The sequence below is a fragment of the Camelus ferus genome, chromosome 27 (assembly GCF_009834535.1).
Source record: "Camelus ferus isolate YT-003-E chromosome 27, BCGSAC_Cfer_1.0, whole genome shotgun sequence".
Taxonomy (NCBI): domain Eukaryota; kingdom Metazoa; phylum Chordata; class Mammalia; order Artiodactyla; family Camelidae; genus Camelus; species Camelus ferus.
This window is the reverse complement of record NC_045722.1, coordinates 7,001,383-7,017,748: the sequence shown is the minus strand read 5'-3', so window position 1 is coordinate 7,017,748 and position 16,366 is coordinate 7,001,383. Positions and strand designations below refer to the sequence as shown.

General features: G+C 44.6%; 1 protein-coding gene across 3 annotated transcripts in view; it reads right to left on the bottom strand.

The window, feature by feature from the left end:
* TBC1D2B (TBC1 domain family member 2B) overlaps positions 1-16,366 on the bottom strand; it is a 71,717-nt gene that overhangs the window by 25,478 nt on the left and 29,873 nt on the right. For 2 of the 3 annotated variants that reach the window (XM_032469099.1, XM_032469101.1), the window contains exons 4-6: positions 4,353-4,516; positions 1,179-1,411; positions 95-490 (exon numbers count right to left, since the gene is read on the bottom strand). In XM_032469099.1, coding sequence (XP_032324990.1) covers positions 95-490; positions 1,179-1,411; positions 4,353-4,516 — 793 coding nt within the window. The remainder of the gene's footprint in view (positions 1-94; positions 491-1,178; positions 1,412-4,352; positions 4,517-16,366) is intronic. The other variant, XM_032469100.1, reaches the window with a different exon arrangement.

Below are 16,366 nucleotides of genomic sequence, written 5' to 3'. Positions count from 1 at the left end.
TCGCTGAGGCCAGCAGCTCTAGAGTGACATCGACAGACTGTTAATGGGTTTTGGATTTCTTGTCTCATGATGGGAGCCCACATCCTGCTCTTACTTTCAGCCTGTCCAGTTCCAGCTGCTCCCTGCTGGCGAGAGCGGCGGTGGGCGAGCCGGGCGAGGTGGTGGGAGAAGACACGCTGCCCTCACACTCGCTCAGCTGCCGCGAGAGCTTGATGATGACCTCGTCCTTGGCCTGGATGGTCTCCATCAGCATCCCCAGCCGCTCGCTGAGCTCGCCCACTTTGCTCTTCAGCGTCCTCACTTCCTGCTGAAGGCTCTCTTTTTCCAGGTTGAACTTCTCAAGCTGGCTGGTGAGGCCCAGAATCTGGTCATCCTTCTGGTGCAGAAGCCCCAGTGTGTCCTGCGGGACCCCCTCACAGAGGCGGCTGCTCGTGAAGTACTTGTCATACTGGGAGGACCGCACCGTCTGCTGCAGCAGCCGCACCAGCTCCTGGGAAACCGAGGAGGATGGAGTGAGGAGCAGGGACGGGAGGAAAAGCAGAAATCGTGACAACCCTACACGGAGCCCCCACTGGAATTTGAGCAAATGCAGAAACTTTACTGGAAATATTTGAATATCGAACTTCCTCTTGAAGGATCTCAAAAATAGAGAAGGAAAAATACTTATTCCATAAAGGCTGTCTGCAGAGAACAATAATAGGAAACAGGAAACAGTGGACAGGCAGACTGCAATGAGCAATGGTTCCCAGTAAATCCGTATTAAAAAATCTGAGCTCTAAACTCACTGATCTGCGGAGGAATTGGTATAATTAGGTTTGATCAGCTCAGAAGGAAACTGTTTAACAGGATGTGGAAACTCTTTTAACAACTGTTCATGGGCCCTGGGCTGAAGCTGGGCTCAGAGACTGGACGTCAGGGCAGGAGTGGGCGAGGGGCAGGCAATACCCTCCCCGACCCACCCTGAGGTGGGTCTTCACTTTCCTCGGAAATTCAAATGTCTCTGAACAAACGATCAAGCAGAGCAGCAGAGTCTAGGACAGCGGCCCTGGCAACATACAACTCTTAGGGGAAAGCACCTCTGGGAAATAAAAGTCAGAAAAATGAAAGCCAGGCTTTGCTCCTCTGGTTTCTGGACTGCTGATGTGACAGGAGATAGAAATGTGAGGAGGGAGAATTACCTTCTGACTGGATAAGTCCTTCTTTAACCGCTCCAGCTCTTCCTGCTGGTTCTGCACCTGCAACTGCATCTCAGAGGCCGGCTTGCTGGCGCCACCACTGCCCGATGTCCCCTCGGCTGAAGGGTCACCACTACTGTGTCGATTTTTGTATGATCCAATCATGTCTTTCAAAGGACGCTTTCCTTTGTAGGGAATACGTCCAAAATCAAAGGGAAATCCTGAGCCAGTTACCCCTACGTAAAAACAAAACTTGTTTTTTTAAGTGCAGGCCAAATCTTCCTTTCTGAAATTCGAACAAAACACATTAGCATCTCACCTATCGTCTTCCAGGAAGTTGTGCATTCATCACTCTCTGCCCCGCCTCATTCTCAATAATAACTAGGCTTAAAACCAAAGATGATTCCCCCACTGGATCCTTCATGTGATTGCTTTTAAAGAAAGCTTTCTCTATGTGATCGCTCAGTCTTTGCCTTAAAACAGATGGAAAAAGGCAGACTGTATACCAGCACTAATGAGGAATTTATGACAAAACTGTACTACACCCCTCTCAAGATTCTTCTGTAATGCTAAGTTTAATTTTCCAAAAGATCAGCTCCAAGCCTCTATGTTCACATCACTATTTTCCCATTTTGGGTACTTTCAGGACCAATGAGAACAGAGACACAGGCCACGGAAGAACATGGTTGCTCCGAGTTCCTACAGCACCCTGAAAACAAGGTGTCCCTTCCCCAGAGATGGGTCCCCACCTACAAATGAGATAGTTGGTTCCAAGGGTAGGACTCAGAAACATACGAGGGATCCTTGGCTTCTTATTTTTTGTTAATCTGTCCTTAGTAAAAACAAAACAAAACAAAAAACCCCAAATGTATCTTTTCTTAACTGTAAACACGTTTTATTCTCTTCCTTAAAAGTGAGTACTTAAAAATGTTGATGGATCCAAATAAACTTCAGCGTAAGTGGATTCAGACATACATTCAAAATATAAAGACGTTACTGAATAAAGATCTCTGGAGGGCAAGTGCTAAGAAGCAGCATTTTAAACACACACACACATACCCACATACAAAATAGAGAGGAGACACACATGCTCTATAGATTTCATTTATACAAATCTAGAAAACAGGCGAAACAAATCTACGTCGTCAGCAGTCAGGCCAGTGGCTCTAGGGGCGGCGGGGCAGGCACGGTGGGACTGGAAGGGGTCTGGGGATAGGGGTCGGCTCCTGGTTCTGTCCTGTTTCTTCAAGCAAGTGCTGGCTACATGGGTATGTTCACTTGGTGGAGACGAATAACGCTACACATTTCTGATTGGGGACTTTTCTGCATGTTACTATTAATACTTTGATTAAAAATTTTACTTAAAAATAGAGGGGAAAACACAAGGAAGAACAGCTTCCTCCCCATGAGTATCATGGACAAGAAGCTGGTGGGCTGATTCTTGGAGCTATTACAGAAAATACCTGTGAATCAGGAAGATAAAAATCCAGATCCATCTCTGTCCCTCCATGCCTTTCACACAGGCTCCCTCCCAAAGGGAGCAGGGGCTGGGCAGAGGCCGAGAGGGCTGCTCCCCACAAGAAGCTGCTCCCCAAGGGTGTGAGGAGCTTCCTGACCAGCCCGGCACTAAGCCTTACCAATTTTTCCCTCCCACTCTTACTCCAACTCACCCTTGCGTTCCTAGTCTCCACGGGCAATCAGAGCCAACACCGTTTATCTCAAACAATCTAAATCCCTGTTCCTCCGGAAAGCACACCCAGTTCACAACGAGCCCCTCTCCTGGGTGACCCCACCAGCTGTGCCACGTGCTGGGTCACGAGGCCCGCTCAGCTTGGCCACATCTTCACCACGACACACTGGACCACAGGGTCCCACGCTACCATCCTGTGGATCACAGGTAAACTCCCCACCAAGGCAAGTCATGGTGGGCCCTTCCCAGGCGACAGAAAAAAATACCTCCTTTGGTAAATACTCGCTCTCGGTAAAGACTTCCTAAAGTCCTGCCTCCTGGTCCTCCTAGCTCATGCTAGAATTAAGCATAAGGCAGAAATTCAAAATTATTTATTGTTATTTTACATTTAAAACATCAGTGTTCCCTCAGTGGATCGACAGGTGTAGGATCATGAAGGGCTGCTTCATGCATCAGGCAAAAGGCCAGGGGAGACAAGTACGAAGGGTCAGGCTGACACCCTAAAGCAAATCCTGATCAACCTTAACATCACACAAGGAGGGAAAAGCAGACACGACATGGCTCCCCATGTGGTGCAGCAGGAAATACACAGCACCCCTGCCCCCGCCCCCACCAAAACACTCTTGTCGTAATTAGCAGTCGACCCTGAATCTGGGCAGGCCTCTGCTCCAGCGACCAGTATGCGGAAAATACGGGGACAGAGGAGCATGTTAAGTGACCCCAGAGAAATGCAATTCTGCAAAATTCAGAATGCGGGAAATTCCTTGATACAAAGACCCTGTTTTTTCCATCAAGCATAGAACAGAAGACAAAAAAATAGACAGAGCTGCTCAGACTAAAAGAGACCTAAAAAGACGCACAACTAAACCCCCTGGGGTGTTAGCGCCTCATCTGAGCAGACTGCCTGCAAGCAGATGTTTGTGAAATAACTGGGGAAGTAGAAAATAAGGATTTACCGTAACTGCTTTTAGCTAAAATAATGAAGCTGTGGTTATGATTTTTTAAAAAGAGTCATCTCTTAGAGATACATACTAGAATGTCTACAGATGCAGTGGATTAATGTCTAGAATGCAACTTAAAATAATCCAGCTGACGGTGGGTGCAGGGAGGGGCAGGAGCTCAGAGGAGGTAAGAGAGGCTATAAGTCCAAAACTGTGGAATATGACGTATTTTACTTCTGTGTGCAGTAACAAATGTCTATAAATTAAAAGTCTTATTTAAAAAAAAATCAGTAATTCCTTAAAGAGCACCATGACTTGTGGATATTCTATCCCCTGAAAAAGTTGAAGAACCACAGGACTGGACAGTTATTTATTTCTTATGACATCAAATTTTTCAAGCCTTTGTGTTTTAGCTCCCACAAAGAGAGCATGACTCCCACTGGGAGACCCTTCTAGGGAGAGCTGCTACCAAAGGGTCTGCCACGCCACCGGTGGTTAGCAGGGGGCAGCGGCGAGAATGCCAGGCAACAGGAACCTCATCTGTACCTTTGTTTCCTTCGGGGATCTGCTTCTTTCTCTCTTCCTGCACCAGGGACTCCTCCAGGTCCTGAGGGCTCGCCTCCAACAGCTCCCACTCCTCACTGGTGTAAAACACACTCTTGCGACTATCATTATGCCCTCTCCCAGGACGGAAAGACGACATTGAATTTCTATTGGGAAAAATGAAGTGTTATATTATTTTTTAATGGTAAAACAAAATGTAATGTCACATGCATACAATTGGCAAAAACTTAAGGATCTGATAACATCAAATGTTGGTGAAGATATGGAGAAATGGGAACTCTCACACACTGCTGAGGGGAGTGTAAACTGAAACTATTACCGTGGAGAACAGCTCAGCAACACACAGTTAAGGTGAAGAGGTATCTACCCCAAGACTCAGCAACCCAGAATTTCTTTAAGAAATTCTTGGCCATGTGCACAAGGAGACACAAACAAGAACACCACTGCAGCGCTGTTCACGTTAGCAAAAAAACCAAAAATCTAAACATCCGTTGGCAGGAAAAGAGACAAAGACACTGTAGTATATTCATACAATCCGATACTACGCATAACTTAACATGAATTCATTCGTTCAATAAATATTAATTAAGTGCCTTCTATGTGCCAGGAACCATTCTAGGTGTTTGGGATATGCCAGTGAACAAATGTTCTTGTCCTTGTGGAATGCACATTCTCTCTAACACTACATGGATCATATGGACAGATATTTTTTGACTGCTGAATGAAAAAAGAAAGAAAATTGAAGAATGACATGTGCAACATGGTATTTTAAAACTTCAAGATAATACTATTAACATAAATTATTTAGAGATACATACATAGTAAAACTAAAAAATTCACATGAGAATGAGAATTATCAAGTACAGAATACTGGTTACCTCTGTGAAAGGCAAGAAAAGAATGGGATCGTGGAGAAGAGAGACTCCAAAATGCGTATGTAATGTTTTAATCTGCTTTCAAAACATGAAGCAGAAATATGACAGAATTATATAATGGTGGTGGCTACCCAGGTAATCAATTTACCATTCTCTATACTTGCCTGTGCACTACAATTATTTCATTAAAACTTTTTAAAAAACACAGCTGAGATTTCTACTTCCAGTGAAGATGGACCAACAGGGACTGGATTTACAGTCATCTGAAACAACTAAAAAACTGAACAAAACCTAGGAAACACTGGTTTTCAGATACTGGACATCAGGTTGCACAGCGATCCCTGAGAGACAGAAAACAGGTGAGGTGAGCCTCCCCCAGCCCAAGCTTACTGCGTGGAGAGTTTCCAGGCCACGGTGCAGGCAGGGGGAACCCAGGTGCAGCCCTGGTAAGACTGAGCTGGGAACCCCACGGCAGGTGGAGCTCACCAGGCACAGCCCTGGAGGCAAGAGAGCTGTTCAGAAGGGCTGCAGAGATGTCAGGGTTCCCCAAGTCTCCAGCTGAGCACGATCAGGCTTGTGTATAAGAAAGCTCCAAGAGTGGGGAAAGAACTCCCTGAGAGGAGCACAGGGAACAATCCCCGAGGCTCACACAGGGGCAGGAATAGTGTCTGGTCCCACCAGCCAGAGTGGAAAACTTCATACGTCATGGGGCCTTAGGTATGTACTCATCATCGCGAGACTAGAGGCTGCTCTCCTACCACCTAAAAAAGCTTAAAAGTGCACTTTGAAAGTATCAAACTGTTTCTGAGTAAACTACATTCCAGAACAAAGCTCAAGAATATGTAGAGGAATACAAAAAAAAATCTAGCACCAGGAAAGTAAAACTCATAGTATCAGGCATCCAACAGAACATCACCAGGCATGCAAAGAAGTAGGAAAATACAACTCACTATGAGGAGGAAGATCAGCAGACAGAAACAGACCCAGAGATGACAAAGGATGAAATTAGCAGACAACTTTGAAAGTTATTATAACTGTTTCCCATGTTTGAGCAGCTAGAAGAAAGGCTGAACACACTGGACAGAGACATGGAAAATGTTGAAAAAAATCAAAATCAAAACTTCTAGAGATAAAACCACATTTTTGGTAAAAATACATTAGATGGGATTAAGAACAGATGAGACATTGAAGAAAGATCAGTGAACTTGATGACAGTGCAGTAGGAACTATCCAAAATGAAACAGAGAGAAGAAGAAAGAGAGAAATGAAGGAAGAATCAATGGGCCATGGGACAATGCTACGCATATAAAAAAGTCAACCAATGTTCAACAAGGGTGCCAAGAAATTCAACGTGGAAAAGATAGTCTTTTTAAAAAGTTGTACTAGAACTGGTTATCTGAATGTCACAAAGTGAACTTCAACCCTTACCTCACACCATACAGAAAAACTAACTTAAAATATACAAATTACCTAAATGTAAGAGTGAAACCATTAAAATTTTAAGAGAAAACATGGAAGAAAATATTTGTGACATTGGGTTAGGCAAAGATTTTCTAAACAGAACACAAAAAGCACAATCTGTAAAAGATTAAAATGGTAAAATGAACTTTATCAAGATAAAAAAAGTTTTTCTTCTCTGAATGTCTGCATAATCTGACAAAAGGCTTGTATCCAAAAGATATAAAGAACTCTTACAACTCAATAATGAGAGAATAAACAAGTCAGTTAAAAAGTGGGTGAAGGACCTGAACAGACAGTTCTCCAAAGATACACAGATGGCCGACAAGCACAAGAAAAGATACTCAATGTTGTAAATCCTCAGGGAAATGCAACAGAAAACCAAAATGAACCACACCCATACAACAGCTCAAGTTAAAAACACTGGCAATGCTAAGTGGTGGGAAGGATATGGAGCAACTGCAATTGTCCTGAGCTGCTAATGGGAACGCAGAGGGGTGCAGATGAACTGGAAGACAGTGCAGCAGTACCTCATAAAATTAAATACACACCCAGCAATCCCAACCCCACATATCTACCCAAAAGAAATGAAAACATGTCTACACATAGGACTTGGATATTCAGGGCAATATTCAGGGCAAGCATTATTCATACTAGTCCCAAACTGGATATAAACCAAAAGTCCATCAACTGGCGAACGGATAACCAAATTGTGATATACCGTACTTACTGCATACCACTGAGCAATAAAAAAAGGAAGGAGATGAATGGAAACACTCAACAATATGGATGAGTCTCAAAAAGATTATGCAAAGTAAAAGACGACAAATACAAAGAGACTACACACAGTGTGATTCCACTTATGTGAAATTCTTAAAAAGGCAAAGCTACAGTGAAAGAAAGCAGATCAGAGGTTGCCGGGGGCCAGAGGTTAGGGGAGGGGATCAATTGCAGAGGGGCGTGAGAGAAGTTTGCAGGGCAGCAGAAATGCCCTAAATCTTGATTATGGAGGTGTTTACATGACTATGTACAATTTCTAAACTCTATCAGCCTGTACACCTAAGTGAATTTATCATGCGTAAATTATACTTCAAAAAGGTTATTAAAATAAACAAATAAAGAAGAGGGAGAAACGTGCATCAGCTGGTGTTTCCTGAGGTGGATTAAAGGTTAAGGGCGGAAGAGGGAGTCTCACCTCTAGTGTGAATCAGGCAGATGACATTATTATGTAAAATAATCATTTTTCAATGTTTTATGTTCTAGAAAGCATGATTTTTTGGCCTTCTTTGAATTTCATTAAAGTGCCTTAAAAATTTAGAAGAATGTAGAGAAATTAATATCCTTATGTTCCCATCACTCTATCAAAATACACAATGAATGCACAACCCTTCGCTAACTGTTTTAACAAGGAGTCACGAGGAATCTAGCAAGTGCACCTGCTTATATATTTATACCTGATAAATGTTTTCTTGCAGTTTATTTACCTGAGCTCAAGTGTGAGTTAGCAAATAAACAGGGTAAGGCATGTTACACGTGCCGTGTATTTCCTAAGTCTCCTCTAGTGCCTGGCAACCAGTGCCACACATTTCCACAGACAACTGCGCAGAGGAATTCCAGTCAGTTACCCACTATAATACAATGAGCAATGTTGTGGTGAAGTCTGATTTTATAAAAATTACAGAATTGCAGAAAAAGCTATTTCAAAATAGTTGCTCAGAAGAAAAAGAAACTCTCACAGATGCCTGACACACTTTTGCTCGTTTCTTTGACACAACTGGCCGAGTACGGGTACGGCTGGGCCCACCGCGGTACAAAGTTCCAGCAGCCCTGCTTACGGCACGGGCCTCAGGGCAGCCTTCACACGCTCGCGGCAGGTCACCGCCGCCACCGCCGACTGGGGGCCGAGTCCTCCTGGCCGCGCGCCCCGGCCTTCCAGCTGCGCTGCTGGGCTCTGTCTGGTCCTTGAAGGGTGGGTGCAGGATGCGCAAATGAGAGAGCAGGGGAGAAAAGACAGCGATTTACATGGCTCCGAACTTCCACACGCCCTCCTTCCCCCCACCTGCCACTGCTACTCTGTCGCAAGGCCCACTTGCACAGAAGTCATGCTCCCACCTGCGGCAGAGGGACTGAAGCCTTGGTTGAGGAAGGTACTACCTGTCAAGACTTAGGTGATGAAGAAACAGGATCAGACTCAAAGCGAAAGCCTCTTTAAGCTGAAACACTATAGAGCTGATCTCTGCTTCAGATCTTATGTGGAGAAACCCAATTCTGTGATTGTGCAACATGAGGGTCATTAGAGAACACGCTTCTTAAGCCACTCACCCTATCCGCTCCGGCTGGCAGAGGCCTCTGCACTGACCAGGCATCCTGCTGTGTTTAAATGGGGTTCTCCTGGTTGATGCTCGAGGCCGTTCCTGTACAGAGCTTGCTCTTTAAAGAACCCAATGTTGTTTGACAAACCTTTGAGAGGAACTTCTATGTCCTTCAGGGCACTGTGCTAGGTGCCTGCTGTTCTATTCAATACTCAGCTACTCTGATTTGAAATAAAAAGTCAGAGACCACCAGGCAGCCAGATGTCACCCTGAGGCCTCAGTGTTCAGCCTGAACTTTTTAAAACACATACCAGCAGTCTATATAACTAATTAGAAAACCTGTTTCCAGGTTTACATATTTCAGATCAATTTCTCCACGTATAGTTTAAGAGGTCCAACTAAAACAGTAATAATTTATTCAACATTCATTTCAACTCTGATAATCCCCCAGAACTTTAGAAGTTGATAGAACTACTGGGAAATGTCCCATCAAATCCTTCAAGAGCTCACAGCTCCAGAAACACCCTGCACAGCCACGTTCTAGGCTCTGCCACCACCTTGTCTGCGGTGGGAAGACGGGCACAAGGAAGCAGGCTACCTCCATCGTGGCCAATCAGCTTCGTCCCTCCTGACCACAAGCCCTGTCGAGTGATACAAAAATGGGGGGGGGGGGTGCTCTGCTTGCTAACAGCTATCTCAACAAAGATGTTGCCATGTTTCCTCCGACACAAATCAATTCTTCACATATATTCCCACCAGGACACGGAGATATTCCTACAAGGATATCAGGACAATGTTATTTGAAATGATTAAAAAAAAAAAAAAAAGCAGAAACAACCAAGAGGGACTAGTAAATGTGATTAAGATCTTGAGATGGTGAGATTATCCTGGTTTATCTGAGTGGGCCCTAAACGTCCTCACAAGTGTCCTTCTGAAAGGACAGAGGGAGATGTCACTACAGAAGAGGAACAGGTGACATGACTGGGGGGCAGATTAGAGTGATGTGGCCACAGGCCAAGGGATGCTGGCGGCCACCAGACAGTGGAAGAGGACAGAAACTCATTCTTCCCTGGAGCCTCCAGAAGGAACCAGCCCAGCAAGACTGATTCGGACTTCTGGCCTCCAGAACTGTAAGAGAATGAATATGTGTTGTTTTTTTGTTTGGTTAGTTGGCTTTTTTAAAAATGTTTTTATTTTTAGGGGGGAGGTAATTAGGCTCCTTTATTTATTTTTAATGGAGGGACTGGGGATTGAACCCAGGACCTCGTGCATGCTAAGCAGGCGCTCTACCCCTGAGTTATACCCTCCACCCCTTGTGTTGTTCCAAGTCACTAAGTTTATGGTCATTTGTAGCAGCAGCCAGAGCAAACGAATACAACCACTCTACAATAAGCTACTGCCCTCAAACTGTGGGCTTTGCGGGGCTGCTTTTTGTTATAGTCCAAAGTTCAAGAGGCAGTCAAGGTTGGAGCATCAAGACTAAAGTTTAAATATATTTACTGTTGACATAATGACCTGGGAAAGAAGCATCATCGGCAAGAACCCCTCCAAAATATCCTATACATTTAACGTGGATAATAAGTCTGCCATCCTTCCAAGTCCAAAGACGTTAGAAGCGAACATCTAATAAAACGCTCACTGCCTCAAAAAAAAAATCAAAGTAAAAATAATCTTATCAGAATTTTCAGGCAGGTACAGCTCAGCTGTACTGGTTTCCTCGTTGCCCAAAGGACAGACACTACTCCAGCCCTGCACCCTGGGCCTCCCTGGCCTCTTGAGCAACTCCTGGATCATCACCTCCACTCAGTACCCTAAGCACCTGGCACATGAACTTGTGAACTCGTGAAACCCACACAAACTTCCATACCTTTGCACAGGTGAGTCTCTGCACTTGCCTTCCCCTCTGGCAGTTCCCATCTCGCGCTTCAAGTCCTAAGTTAAAACTCATCTTCACATCAAAGACTGCCCTCTCCAACCTTCCCCCCCACCGCCCGCCTCAGTGCACCCAGGGAGGCAGCGATTCACGGGGTTCGGCCCTCAGCCGCACCCTACTCTGCCCTGTGACAGGCCTCCTTACCTGCCTGCCTGTCTCCCCTGAGGACTGCGAGCACCTTGAAAGCAGGGAGGGGACCGCTTCTTATCCAAGGGAACTCCCTCAGCACCCATGCCACGGAGGGGGGGGGGAGGCTGCAGAGGTGATGGGAGGAATGCCAGGCTCCACAGCCAGGGGCAGCCTTCAGAGCCGTGTTTCTCAAACTGTGGGTGGCAACCCATTACTGGGCCAAGAGGTCACGCTAAGGAGTCATGAAATCAATTTCAACAGTCATGATGAGAACTTTTTTTAATACACTGGAAGAGGAAATACTTCGCTTTACTGGATGTAACAGCGAAAATCTTTACAAAATTTGTTTTGGTTTTATGTGCTGACAAACAATATACACTTATGTATGAATGTATATTATGTACGGCAGCTTCTCAGTCAAAGAGGTGAGCAACACTTCATTAGAAGGAAACCCCTTCCTAGGAGGCCAAACAGAAGAGACAACAGCCCGAGACATGCAGGCCCAGAGGCAGGAACAGCAGAAGACCCATCAGAAGGAAGCCCGGAAAGATGAGCACACCCTCCCAGCCAGCTGGCTCTTCACGCCCATCCTCCAGAAAGGCACCCTCTCCACTGACGGACAATAAAGCAAAGATCCACCTCGCTGCTGGCCCAGTGGAGGCAGGGTAATGACGGTGGCAGGAATACCAGCAGGGCCCGATCACATGAGCACTATTTACGGAGCACCTGAAATGAGCCAGACACTGAGCGAAGCAGTTTTTATAACCTTAACACTCACACACATCCAGTGGGGAAGGGTATTCACACACACACCCCAATTTACTAACGGAGAATACAAAGCTCAGAAAAGTTAAGTAACTGGCTCAACATCACACAGCTAATGAGTAGCAGGGCTGTGATTCCAAAACCGAAGCTGACTACAAAGAGCACCAGTCACGGCGTGCCCCCACGCCAAAACAGAGGTGGAGCTAGACCCTGGGAGCTGCCGCGCACGGGTCAGGCTCAGCTGAGCACCCAGCAGTGGACTCACAGTCCAGGCCCACAGAACCACAGGGCAATGCTCACTGCTGTCACATAACCCACAGCACTTGCTGCAGCCTGAGCACATCTCCCACGCACAACCTCTGCCCCGACTCCAGGCACACACTCACACCCCCACCCCCAAGCATGCACACTCACACAGACCAGCCAGAATTGCACAGGAGAGCTAGTCCTTTTACCTAAAGTGATGTGGACTGTTAGCAGATTAAGGAAAACATTGTTAAGGCAGGAAACTGTTGAACAGTAACTTAAAACAAACACATGTACCTGTAAGGGCACAGGTCAGTGTGCGCTGGCGACGCAGACCAGCCAAGGCTTCTCGAGTCCGGGGCTACTGACCACAGTTCCCTGGTATCTTTCTTGGGTAAATCACACTGATAAGATGGCATTTAATTTTTTCCAAATTTGTTTTGCTTTTTTTTAAAAAAAACGAACAAGTAGACTAGGGACTGTTGTGAAACAATCTAAGTACAGAATCTTTACAGGTTTTGAACCTTTTTTTTTCCCTATCTTTCATCACTGTGTCACCCACATCCTGGCAATTTTTTAGTGACTCACCTTTATCAAGTTTCCCCCAAGCGTTCAACTTATTTTTCACAGAAAAAACAATTTCTTTTAATGTCAGAGGTTTACTACGCATTTCACTGCATCACGTAATTATAATAACAAGTACAACAGGCATTAACTAGATAGGAGCAAACCCAGCTGGTCCTGGTGAGTCAGTGTGCAGCTGGCCGCCGGGAGCACGGGCGTGGGCTGCCCCGAGGTAGCCCATCAGTCTCGTGCAGTCAGTGTGGGCCATGGCTTTATAGAGGGAATTCAAAATGCCAGTTTGGGGATGGAGGTAGCTCAGTGGTAGAGCACATGCTTAGCATACGCTAGGTCCTGGGTTCAATAACCAGTACCTCTATCAGAAATTTAAAAAGCCAGTTAAATAGAGATGCCGGTGGAGTGGAAGCTGGTTAAGAGAGTTTCAACTGTATTGATAAACAGAATAAAAGCATAGCAGACAAGCATTCAATTATCCCTTCAGCCCTGACTACACTCTAATTAAAACATCATTTAAAATTTATACAAAATATAAACAACCTTTGAGCCATTAACTTATGATACAGAAATATTGTTTTACTATTTCTATGGTCATTAAAATCTCTCTACACACCTAACACATTTCATTTAAACCTTTATTAAGCATACCATAAGTTTAAAAAAAAAAGAAAGAAAAAAAGAAAACAAAACCTGTAAACAACTAAGATGCATATAGCAGTCAACACGCATCAGGGTTCCCACAGAAAGAGGCCCCAGGGACCTCTGTAGAGGATGGCTTTGCCATGAGCTGTCTCCCCCAACACTGGCAACAACTGACACTTACTGAGGGTCAGGTGCTGCTCAAAGTAGTTTATCCTCATTGACTCATCAACATCATGTCATCTCCTGAAGTATAGGTGATCATTACCCCATTTTACAAATTAAAGTCAAGTAATTTGCCCAAGTTATCCAGCTACTCGGCCGCAGAGCTGGGAACTCAACTCGACTGTCTGGCTCTTAACGACTAGGCTGCACTGGGAAGGCACAACTGATGGAAGATAACTCCCAGCGACCGCTAATCCTGACCTTCAACTGTCAGTTGTTACAAGCAGAGGTGCCATGCGCTCGCTCTCCTAGGCAGGATGTGCTCTACAGTCAGAAAGCCCCCAGTGTTACAGGTCTGTCTCTCCTCGTTTCATCACTAACTCTGAGGGCAGATGAGACTAGTTAGGAAGGAGAATCTGGCAAAGCAAGAGTTTCCCAAATAGGTTCTTATGATGGGAAGTGGAAGGGGCACTGGGCTCCAGTCAAGGGACCAAGGGTGCCTTTCAGCTCTGACACACACGTCATGTCTCTTGGGCAAGTCACCTTACCTCTTTAAGCATCAACTTTTTAACCTGTGTAATAAAGGGACAGCCTCTTGGTGGCTTTCTAACAATTTCAAGAGGACAGAACTCTTTCTTTAAGGAGAAGCCTGCCAGGCTGAAATCCATGAGGACAGAAATGCCGTAGGTGCAGTCACTCGGTGGGCAGCCCTACCAATCTCCTCCCCTCCACCTTCCCCGGCAGAAGGATACACCATGAGTGAAGGTCACAGTTGAAGAGCAAGGTACAGAATGGCTGTAACACAGTGGCTCAGGGAGTGAGAATATGGGGAAATGGTGGCCTAAGGAACAAGCAGCTTCTTGGGTCCGTAAGAGACGGGAGGACCCACGGCAAACCACTACCCGCAAGACTGGAGAGAGAGGCCAATACAGGGAGTCGCGGCTTCTTGGAGCAGACGCACCTGCAGAACCACTGCCAGGGCAGGAACGCTTACTGTGGCTGACAAATTGCTGGAGGCCTAGTGCAGACACGTCGGAGAGTTAAAAACCTATTCACCGGGGAGCCCCACAGTATTGTTGAGACTGACCTCCGGGAGCCAGGCTCCCACAGTGAATACCAGAGAAACATCCCCTCTCGCTTCTGGCAGGGAGAGGGGAAGAAGAACCATTTTTAAATACTCCAGAGTGCTCTGTTCTTAACAAGGCCTGCCTCCAGGGAAAACTAGTTAACCACAGCCTAACCTGGGTATTATCAGAGCCTAATTGACCTGGGGGAAGGGAAATACTCAACTCCACCCCATTCTAGTCATCCTGCCCCATCTAAGGGGGAGTAAAAAACTGAGAACCACTTGTGAAGTTCAGACTCCAGAGGCACAGGCTCACTGAAAGGCTGAGACCTAGTCAGGGGGCTGAACAACACTTCCCGCTCCCCATGCCTCATCACCATGCTACCAGAAGTCTATTTATAGCAGTTCCTTCTACCTAGAACATCATGTCCAGCTACCAAGAAAAAAATTACAAGGCGTATCAAAAGGGAAAACCCCCACAGTATGAAGAGACAGACAAGCATCAGACCAGAGATGGCAGGGATGTTGGAATTATCAGACCGGAAATTTAAAGCATCTATGATCAATATGTTCAGGGCTTTAATGGATAAAGTAAACAGCATGCAAGAACAGACGGGTGATGTAAGCAGAGAGACAGAAATCCTAAGGAAGAACCAAAAGAAATGCTAGAGATCAAAGACACTGCATCAGAAATGAAGAATGCCTTTGATGGGCTTATCAGCAGACTGGACACAGCTGAGGAACGAATCTCTGCACTTAAGGATATCTCACTAGACTCTTCCCAAACTAAAAGGCAAAGAGAACAAAGACTGGGGAAAAAAAACGAGAAGAGAATATCCAAGGACACTGAGACAACCACAAAAGGTGTCACAGACGCATAACGGGGACAACAGAAGTAGGAGAAAGAGACAAAGGGAAAGAAGAAGCATTTGAAACGATTAAGGATGGATTATTTCCCCAAATTAATGTTGGACACCAAACCACAGCTCCAGGAAGCTCAGAGAACACCCAGCAGGATAAATACCACAGAAATCAGATCAGAGCATACCATTTTCAAATGACACAAAATCAAAGATAAGATATTCTGAAAAAAGTCAGAGGAAAAAAAAGCCTTACCTATAGATGAACAAAGATAAGAATTATATCTGATCTCACCTCAGAAACCATGCAAATAAATTGTGCTCTACACTGGAATTTGACACAATATTGTAAAATGATTATAAATCAATAAAAAATGTTAAAAAAAAAGAAAGAAACATGCAAATAAAAGTAGAGTGAAATATTTGAAGTGGTGAGAGAAAAAAATCCCACCAATCTAGAATTCTGTATCCTGCAAAATTATCCTTCAAAAGTTAAGGAGTATAAAATAGATAAACAGTAAGTTTATACTGTGCAGCACAGGGAACTACATTCAATATCTTGTAGTAACTTACGGTGAAAAAGAATATGAAAACGTATATATGTATGTTCCTATATGACTGAAGTATTGTGCTGTACACCAGAAATTGACACATGGTAAACTGACTATACTTTAATAAAAATATATTTAAAATTTTTCTTAAAAGATAAATATTTTATTGTTATCAACAACCAAAAAAACTTAAGAATAAAAAAATAAAAACTTTCTCAGACAAAAAAAAAATTTGAGAATGTTGCTAGTAGACCTGCCTTGCAACAAATATTAAGTACTTTAGAGAGAGGAAAAATAATGCAGGTCAGAGACTCAGATCCAACATAAAGAAGTGTATTGAAGAAGGAATAAGTAAAAGTAAAGTGAAAACTTTTATTTTTCTTATGCTAATTAATCTAACAGATAATAATAGTTCATT